The 10,655-nt window shown below is 41.5% G+C and overlaps 1 protein-coding gene across 1 annotated transcript; it reads right to left on the bottom strand.

The window, feature by feature from the left end:
* Positions 1 to 3,011: 3,011 nt before the first annotated feature.
* LOC123966667 (collagen alpha-3(IV) chain-like) lies at positions 3,012 to 10,375 on the bottom strand (the record flags this gene model as incomplete). The annotated part of the gene is made up of 3 exons (XM_046042804.1): positions 3,012 to 3,510; positions 8,303 to 8,475; positions 10,261 to 10,375. Coding segments are annotated over 3 exons (370 nt in total), but the record flags the coding sequence as incomplete, so codon positions are not given.
* Positions 10,376 to 10,655: the final 280 nt, after the last annotated feature.

The raw sequence follows: 10,655 nt of genomic DNA, 5'->3' as shown, positions 1-10,655 counted from the left end.
TCAATTTAAAGTTGTTCATAGACTGCATTGGTCTAAAGTAAAACTGGCAAAATTTAAATCAGACATAGATCCTCACTGTGATAGATGTGAAGCCGAACCAGGTACTCTGTCTCACATGTTTTGGCTCTGTCCAAAACTTGAAGTTTTTTGGAAGTCTATATTTAAATTTATTTCCGACACTTTGGGGACAGTCATAGAGCCTGATGCCATGATCTCTGTATTCGGCATTGTACCGCAACATTTTCACTTAAATCAAAACAACAAAAGCCTCATAGCATTTACTACTCTTTTAGCTCGACGGCAGATACTGCTTAAATGGAAAGACAAGTACCCTCCAACTTTTAAAATGTGGCTCATTGATCTCTTATACAATCTGACCATGGAAAAAATAAGGTATGCTACAGCAGGCTGTGCCTATAAATTTTTTGATATCTGGCAACCGGTTCTGGACCAAATTAGGAAGGTGGATCCCTCTCTACTCTCAATTTCAGAGGAGTAATATACTGTACATACTTGTGCTTTCTTCTCTAAAACATGTTAATGATTGTTTTTTGTTTGTTTGTTTGTTTTTTTGCTTTTCAAATTAATATGTGTATTGGTGCAACAGGTGGGGATTGTTCTTGGGTGGGTGGGTTAACATAAAAAGAAAATGTATTGTAAAAGTGTATCTTATGTTTGATAAGATGTTCAATAAAAACACTTGGAGGAAAAAAAAAAATTAGCATTTACAGCACTAGCTCCATCCTCCTGTCCAACTATGGTCACGTCCGGGCTGCAGGTTGCAAGTCCGCAAACCAACGGGTGACGTCACAGCGGCCTGCGTCCACTTCTTTTAATGTGAACCTGCCCTTTTACCTGCACAAAGATCAGATGTGTTTTGTGGCACATTTGAACCTTTTTGAAAAGGATAAAACAGGAAGTGACGTCTGTAAAACAACATATTTTATTAAATCCAACAGGAGTCATATTCACAAAACAAAAATAATGTTACCCCAGTTTATGACAATATATGAGTAGAGTTTACCAACAAAGATAAGAGTATGTACAACTGTGACCAGGATCGCTTCTGAAGATAATGTGGCTGTTAACACTTATTATTATTAAATGATGTGTATTTGTACACTCTGTTCAATGGCATTGCTTAATAAAGAAGACTACTACGAGTCCCAGAATGCATTCCTGTCAGACTCATCCAATCAGAGAGCTCCTCACTCTGTCGCTGTGCAGGAAACAAATGGGTTTTTCTCAGTCACTTCAAGTTTTCATGGCGCTCCATCTGGTGGCCGTCAGAGGAACTGCAGCTGGACCAAATCTACTTCTTCTGCGGTGTTTCAGCTCTGCCCTCCTCTGGCAGAGGGAGGTACTGCAGTCCCACTCATGTTAGTAGTATTAGACGTATTAGTAGCTGTGACAGTAGTGAGAGCAGTAGTACTACAGTAGCATCAGTTAGATGTGTAGATAATAGCAGCACTAGTAAAGTGGAGGTTTTCAGGCCAGGGGATCCGGCGTGGAATGATTGAAGAAGAAGACATACTTTATTAATCGCACAAGGGGAAATCTCTGGTGTCATTATTGTTGTTAGTATACACACACACACACAGGTCTGAAATACACATGCAACAACACATGTCAGTAGTTGGTGTTTCAGGGGTTTGCTCAAGGTGCCCAGGAGGTGAGCTGGTACCTCTCCAGCTACCGGTCCACGCTCCACAACTCTGGTCCGGATCCTCCCAGCCTAATCCTTACGGACTGAGCTACTGCAGATACTGATTACGGGGAGCGGCAACGAAACTGCACTCAGCAGCCTCCCAGTGACCACGACGTGAACAGGCCCGAACACAGTCGCATTAACTGACTCAGCCCCGGGGTGACAAGAGCCGTTACACTGCACTTTATTCTGCACGTAATACTGCACGTACTACTGCGCTGAATCATCGTGCTGTTAGTATTAGTAGTCGGAGGAGTGATAATAGTCTTAATACTTCAACAAAAGGAGAATAAGAGTCAGGATTACTACTACTAGTACTACTACTGCAGGGTACTTTTAGTAGCTGTTGTAGTAAATAAGAAGGTGCTTATTTATTTTATATTTATTTATAAGTGTTGTACTGAAGTACAGTTTGTCAGTTGAGTATTTCCAGTTTTCCTCCGATTCATCGCAGAGGGAAGTACTTTCCCTTTAACTGCAGTACATTTATCTTTTACCAGGTACTTTAAAGTATAAAGTCATTAACTCTGATGTTGCCTGCAGTTTAATGGGATCTCTTATATTAACACAACAGTAGTTTTACTTGGAATGAGTACAATGTACAATTGTTCCGCTCGTACTTTGTTACTTTGATTGTTTTCAGTGCAGGTATTTTAATGTAGCAGTACAAAGTATTTCTGACATTGCGACATTGTTACTTGTATTGTGGAAGTGTCAGTATCAGTAGTAGTAGCAGTAGCAGTATCAGTAGTAGTAGCAGTAGCAGTATCAGTAGTAGTAGCAGTAGCAGTAGTAGTAGCAGTAGCAGTATCAGTAGTAGTAGCAGTATCAGTAGTAGTAGCAGTAGCAGTATCAGTAGCAGTATCAGTAGCAGTATCAGTATCAGTAGTAGTAGCAGTAGCAGTATCAGTAGTAGTAGCAGTATCAGTAGTAGTAGTAGTAGCAGTATCAGTAGCAGTAGCAGTAGCAGTATCAGTAGTAGTAGCAGTATCAGTAGTAGTAGCAGTAGTAGTAGCAGTAGCAGTATCAGTAGTAGTAGCAGTATCAGTAGCAGTAGCAGTAGCAGTATCAGTAGTAGTAGCAGTATCAGTAGTAGTAGCAGTAGCAGTATCAGTAGTAGTATCAGTAGTAGTAGCAGTAGCAGTAGTAGTAGCAGTATCAGTAGTAGTATCAGTAGTAGTAGCAGTAGCAGTAGTAGTAGCAGTAGCAGTATCAGTAGCAGTATCAGTAGCAGTATCAGTATCAGTATCAGTATCAGTAGTAGTAGCAGTAGCAGTATCAGTAGTAGTAGCAGTATCAGTAGTAGTAGCAGTAGCAGTATCAGTAGTAGTAGCAGTAGCAGTAGCAGTAGTCAGTAGTAGTAGCAGTAGCAGTATCAGTAGTAGTACCAGCTGAAGTAGTAATTGCAGTAGCAACAGTGCACACAGGTGATCCAAGAGAAAAATTTGAGATGGTGAAAACTAATCCTAGAGAATAAACTGCTGATCAGGACTTTGAGGCTGCATCTCAAACAGAGCCCTCTGATTGGTCAAAACTGCATCACATCAACGCTCATTAGCGTAAAGCTGTTCTCTGTAACTCGCTCACCGCTGGTGTGAGTTCACAGGAGCTGAAGTAGCACCGTTATCAGTAGTATTAATATCAGTAGTGTTAGCAGCAGTAATATTTACAGTAGTAGTAACAGTAGTATCCGTAGTATCAGCAGCAGAAGCGTTGATGTTCACGGTCGCTTCATACAGACTCGACAGCGGCTGATCAGACTGTGTGGAAACGCTCCTGCATCAGTGTGAGGCCTCGGTTTACTGCAGGACGAGAGATAAACATGTTGTTCAGAGAGAGAGATCAGAAACCAGAGTCAAAACAAGAATCAGCCAATCAATTTAAATCAATTAGTATTAAATAAATATTACATGTATTTAATCCGCTACGGCAGCCGGCAGCTCCTTCGGACACTTACGGCTTTATTTCTGAAACACTTGTTTCCTCTGACAGAAATACAGTCGTTGGAAAATAAAGACGGCGTTTTGGATTGAAGCGCAGCGGAGCTTAGACGATCCACCAGCCGGATCAACCGGACCAGGTACCACGACGGGTGCTGTGATCGCCCCAGAGAAGAGGAAAGAGAGCCGGGATAGCAGCTTGGACTTAAGGCTGCTCTTAGAGGCTCGGTCTGGACAAAATGGGACTCTATTGACCAAGAACCTGAAATCAGAGACGGTTGCGCCCACGTCTTTACAGAGACCGGCTCCATCAACATCCCGGCGGATGGACCGTGTTCCGAGCTGTCAGCGCGAGAGGAGGTTGACTGATTAATGCACTGACTAATATTTCATTTATGTTTATTTATATATATGTTACCATATTTAAATACACATTTAATTGTCTGTTAAGTTCTGTGTATGCAGCATGAAGGGACTACAAACCTTCGTTTCGTTCTACAACCTTGTGTTGTATAATGATAAATAAACCTTGTACATCTATCTTGTTCCAATTTAAAATGAAGACCCTGAGACATTTCTTAATTTAAATGAAAAGTTAAACAGATAAATGTACTTTTGTTTCAGTTCCCCACGTCGCCCATCAGTTTGTTTTGAAGCTCCTGTGCTGCTGGTTTAAACAGGAGGACGCTGCTCTCTGCTGGCGTTTCAAACGACTGCATCAGACACTTGACTTTTAGTCTTCTGGTTTTACAGATATTTTATTGTACCCATATCTGTCATAGTTGGATCGACTAATAAAGTTGACCTTTAGGCTGACAATAACATATTTTACAATATTATATATCGGAGGTTTTCAAAGTGGGAGGTCACTAAGAGCTGAAATCAAAGATAGCATCTTTATTCAACGCTCCTTTTCCACGCTGACCATCGCGGGGAGGGGGGGGCAGGCGTTAACGGGAACAGCACATTTTTAATTAGGGTTACTGGTTGAATTTGAAGCAAAACGTTTTACATCCAATCAAAGTTCGGATGTTAACAAATAAATCAGACGATGCAAAAGCGACTTATTGATATTCCCAAAGTTCTGGTCTTGACTGGTCTTGAAATAAAATCCCGAGTCCAAGACGAGACCAAGACCATCAAAAAGTGGTCTTAAGACCGGTCTCAAGTACTACAACACTAACATGAACCTGACGGCCACTGATCTGAGAAAAATGGAGAGAGGTCCTCAGAAATGTGTTTCAGGCGGGCAAGTTGCTTCCAGCCATGTCACCGCACGTTATGGGAATATTCAGCAAGACGCCGACAGCAGAAACAGCTGATCAGACGTGAGTTAGTTATAAGTTCTGACGTAGTGAACTTATTCGGCAAAAGTGTAAAAGTGGAACCCTCTTTTTCCAAGCATTGTCTGAGGGGAGGCCCACAATCCCGACTTTGAAAACCCCTGTTGATTAAACCCCCTAATACTGATTTAAAGTGATTATTTATTGTGTTTCCAGACAAAAGTATTTTATAGGAGGACTGTGGATTTATTGTTACCCACAAAACTGTCTACAATCAGAAAACCGCTCATTTAAATATTTAAACAAGAAACAGAAACTGCATCACAACATAAGAAGCAAAACAACATGTCTAGTTTCAGAGCAAAATATTGATCCAATGCCAACAGCTAACTCTCACTCTCTACCTTAAAGAGGCTATACGTAATTCTCATTGCCTTGTTGTCAGTGGGCTCAAAACTCACTTAGAAATGAAGCACACGCCTGTTTCCTCCGTTGCTTCCATCAGCCACTATTCTGCTTTTAATTTGAGGTCTCCGGGTCGGATTCAGCCCTGTGCGCTCCCGAGCCTCTCAGACTACAGCGACAACACGGCAGCTCACGACATGCAGTCCACTAACAGCTTAAAACAACCGGCTCCCAGCAAAACACAGGCTCCACGTAAGGATCCAAAACTACAATAAAGGTTCAGGTGATGTCCAGTAAGAACAAAGTGATCATTAGTAAAGCTGCAGAAACACAGAGAAAGTCACGTTAGCTCATCGGCTAACGCTGAGCAGGTGCAAAGTTATTTCACTTTCCACATTACTTCACCAACTAACACCACCAGTGTTACTATCCTGTGTACCACTGTTGATTTAGCATGCAAGAAAGGATGTAACAGTGAAAAGCAAATGTGGAGCGATTTGTTTACTAACGTTAGCCAATAGCGATGCAGCCAGGAGCAGCTGCCGTTTGCTTCGTAACATTCAGTTTAGCTTTATCGTGGTTTTCCCGATACCCAGGTACACAGCTGCTCCACCTCTCAGTCGCTGTAACTAACATCACTCACATAATATACAACCCAGAGGAAGAGCCGTCCACTGACACTGCAGTAAAGTTACTTACTGCTAGGGTGACCGGACGTCCCCGTTTACCGGGGACAGTCCCCGGTTTTGGTGGCCTATCCCCGTCTGGAGCTGTCCCCAGAAATGTCCCCGTTTTTAACTGTGTGTTAATCATATTACATAGACTGTGTAATAGTGATGTGCGATACCACTTAATTCCTATCCGATCCAATATCAAGTAACACCCAGGCTGGTATTACCGATACCGACACCGATACTTTTTACATATTTTATTTCTAGTTTCTGTATTTATGAGAGAAATAAGGAGCAGCCTGTAGCCTTACCCATTCAAAATAATAGCTGCATAATGACAAGACATCAAACTACTGTCATCTTCGTGAGTTATAATGAAAATCTCCTGCTCAGAACTGCCGCTTCATAACATCATCATATTATTGTGACTTAATCTCAGATGTTTAGCGAAGTTTGCAGTGTTGCCAAAGTGTTTCACTGTCTTTGCACACACATCACACACAGCGTCATTATTACCTTCACAGCTAAAATCCAGCCAGACAAGACTGCTTTTACAGTCAGCCAGAGTCAGTATTCAATCTCGGGAAATGTGAAGGGCTGCAGCGGCTCACTTCAGAGAAGCTCAATCACAGAGCCGTAGCGCAAGCATGACTTTGACAGTCAGAAGGAAAAGTAGTTCCTACCAACCGAGTAGCCTATAATTAGACCATCCTGGTGACAGTTAGATACTTATGATAAAACACACACTCACTCCAAATGACTGAGTTTAGATATCGATCCTTTTATATGAGTATCGATCCCAGAGCAGGAAACGCTGGTGTCGATCCGCACATCACTACTGTGTAAGGTGTCACTTTACGACTTAGTTACAGCTGCATTTGTGTCAAACAGACATAACGTGCTAATAAACATCACTTTACGGTGGTAAAGCAAAAGTATGTCTTTGTGACACTTTCTTTTAATGGAATAATCACAATTGTGGCCGATTAAGTGTTTGCATTTTATAGCGTAACCAGGCCGGACATTTAGTGATTATAGCCAATAACAGAAGCCTGTTGTTGCCGACGGATTATGTGTTTGGCGTATGTCTAATATCCTTATTTACATTTAGAAAACAGACTGTAGCCTATTATTAACATGACTTACTGCTGAGTTACATATAAAATAAAGACATGATCTCTTTTGCAATTATCCTTATTACTCTACATTATTTAACTTGCTGCGTACCAACAAATCCAGGCTGTTTTACCTGTTAAAATACATTTAAATGGCCAAAACAACACAAAAAATGCAGTATTCCACTTGCCAGAAAGTGACTGCAGCCTCTTCTTATTGACTGGAAGGTTATTTCTTCCCTGAAATGACTTGATTATATTCATAAGGGTTATATTTGACAAAACCACAATTGTCCCCCTTTTTTATGTTATTTATAACAACATATTTTATTATGACATACTGACCACCAAACCAAAAATGTCCCTGGTTTTCATTTCAGAAATCTGGTCACCTTACTGACTGCGGTTTAACTGTTATAAAGAGTGACACAATGTCGTTATAATATTCAGTCCAGCCCACTAACCGTTTATTATCATCCAGTACATGTAGCTGTGCTGACATCGCTGAGCCTCCGGTGAAAGATACACAGATGATAAAGACAGTTACTGAAAGCAGCAGGCGAGCTAACGATGTAGCACGTCGGCTAAATGCAGTAAATGTAGCGTGATCATGTAATGAGCGTGGATTAGTTCAGCCTGCAGCTGATAAAACTATTATTGTAACGATGCAGTGGGAGTTTAGCGGAGTTTCCTGCATGTTGTGTGAAGCTGCCTCCCTGTCTGTCTATAGCTGCTGTCACTCTGCCTTTTTTCAGGAGGATTGTGCTGAAAAGCCGGTGTCTCTGAATGAAAGGTACGGTGGGAACGTTGAAGTAACAGAGCCTGAACATATCTGAGCGAAAAGCCACAGCCTGCATGCTGGTGTTTCTGCGTTAATTGCAGGATTTCTGTATGACAGCGGTTGTGTTTTGGATTATGCTCGCTCATGAGTCCATGTTTGCACGCGTACGAGCACACGCCTGGTAGCACTCTTAAAACCGCACCGCTAGTGCCCGCTGAAAACTACATAATGCCCCTTTAAATGATACAAATCCGAACAAATTTCAAAGAAATGGAGCTGGTGTGCACCTGAACACGTTTCATCCCTAAACACACTGTTGCATTTCTGAAGATGTTATTTATCGAGCAGTTTAAAAGGTGTCGTGTGTAACTTGACAACATGCAGGGAGGTGTAGTGTACCTGAACATGTCGCTGGGGTTGAGAGCAGCCAGCCAGTAGCTGTAGGAGTCGGTGTAATAGTTGCAGGTTCCTTTGTTGTGACACTCGATGAAGGGAACCTTTCTGAAGTTTTCCAGACAGGATCCAGGAGAGGCCAGAGGCTGACCCGACCCCTCCGCCCCCACTCCTGTTTCCTAAAGACCAGCAGCAAGGTCAAAGCAACACCTCTGTATCTCTGAGACGAGGAAGAACAGAGTCTATGGCTGATAATTATAACAGATTCAGACCAGAAAACAGTGCTCATATCAGATCTGAACCACGCTGATTCAAGTCCTGAACTCACCTCAGATAACAAAAATAAGTGAAACCTGAGCAGTGGAAACATCTTCTGATGTGTTTCTTACATTATGGCACAATGAAATTAAGAATAAATACATACATTCAAATATTAAGTGTAATTAACAACACAGATTAAATAACTTTAATCCCGAAAAACAAAAGACTTGTTTTTAGCCCTGAGTTGTGTCTGTCAGTCTTTCTTTCAGGCTGCAAACAGCCACAACCTTCATTCATAGAGGTAGGGAAGCCTTTGAGTAGCCTGAGAGGCAAAACCCAGGGCAAAAAAAGGCAGTCAAATGCACACTTTTTATTACAATTCGTCATATTTAAAGTTGTGTTACATCCTGGTTTTGGAAGAGAGTTAGTTATGTTCTTTTATTTCATGCTGGCTGAGTTTCAATAACCACATTTGTGTGTTTGAGTGAGGCGTTCGTCAGCATTTAAAGACCTCTGTGCGTTCACTCCAAATGCAGGCGCGGCTAGCTTAATCACCTTCTCACAGACGAGTGAGAGAAACACGGTTAACGTTACCGTAGTTACCTCAAAAGAAAAGTGGTGGGCTGTATTCAAAACCGCCTACTATACTAGTAGTACGTACTGATTTGGCCCAAATGTAGTATGCATTACATTACATTTATTCATTTAGCTGACGCTTTTATCCAAAGCGACTTACAATTGCTAGACATGTCAGAGGTCGCACGCCTCTGGAGCAACAAGGGGTTAAGTGTCTTGCCCAGGGACACATTGGTGATTGGACCAACGCAGCAGACGAGTCCAGCAACAACGTGAGAGGAAAGACCCCCAGCTGTGAGACAGTTTAAAAGTTCATACCGCTGTTATTCTGTCTTTACAGTCTGAGTAATGTTGTAACGTTTTAACTTTAATCAAGAGACATCTGGCTCGTGATGGACAGGCTTGTGTAACTTAGAAGCACACAACAATAGCGGTATGAAAGGGGACTGTTGTCGCTTTATTATTATTATTATTATTCTAAATAGACATTACATTGTTGGTGTAATGTTACAGTTGTGGTTATAGTACTTGCTTTTTATTTGCTTTTATTTTATATAATTCTTATTTATCCACCAATATACCGAAGCAAACATCAACTACAGCTCGGCTGCAGCCTTGTTCTCATACAGATTTTAAAAAAAGAATACGTTTCAACCGGAAACTAGTAAAGCCTGGCCTAGCATGCAGCAAAATGAATCTATTTATCAGTTTCATACTACATACTATACCTCAAACAGTATGCAGTACATACTGCATACTGCTGTTGCCAGTAGTATGTAGTAGGCGGTTCTGAATACAGCCGTTGTCTTGTGTCGGGTGAGCTTGTCTTGTGCGAGCTTACAGCAGCACCCACAAAACACAACGTTAGAGGTCTGTAATGTTAGTGTAAAAATATTTTCGGGTTATTTTGAAACTATGGCGCAGCAAATTAGACTGTGACGGGTCTCGTTAATTAATGGGAAAAACTCAAGCACTCAAACTCAAACCCACTCAATTATCTGACTGATGGAACAAACCTAACTGACTACAAACACATTAATGTGTCAATGTTAAAATTGATTTTACTTTAAATATACATTTTAAATAAGAACAGCCCAAATCAACTCGATCCGACAATATCAGCTCACCATTACAAAGGAGTATCCTGACCAGAGAGGGTCCCAGCCTGAAGGACAGTCTGGCAGCGTTCTGGTCTGACTGTGGACCGCGATCACGTTGGCTCTGGCCTCACATACAATACACCTTCAACACGGGAAACACACAAAACAATACGCCTTCAAAACACGGGAAATACACAAAACAATACGCCTTCAAAACACGGGAAATACACAAAACAATACGCCTTCAAAACACGGGAAATACACAAAACAATACGCCTTCAAAACACGGGAAATACACAAAACAATACGCCTTCAACACGGGAAACACACAAAACAATACGCCTTCAACACGGGAAATACACAAAACAATACGCCTTCAACACGGGAAACACACAAAACAATACGCCTTCAACACGGGAAAC

Source organism: Micropterus dolomieu, unplaced genomic scaffold (genome assembly GCF_021292245.1).
Source record: "Micropterus dolomieu isolate WLL.071019.BEF.003 ecotype Adirondacks unplaced genomic scaffold, ASM2129224v1 contig_13955, whole genome shotgun sequence".
In the NCBI taxonomy this organism is placed as follows: domain Eukaryota; kingdom Metazoa; phylum Chordata; class Actinopteri; order Centrarchiformes; family Centrarchidae; genus Micropterus; species Micropterus dolomieu.
The sequence above is the reverse complement of the archived record's forward strand: the minus strand, read 5'-3'. Positions and strand labels throughout refer to the sequence as shown.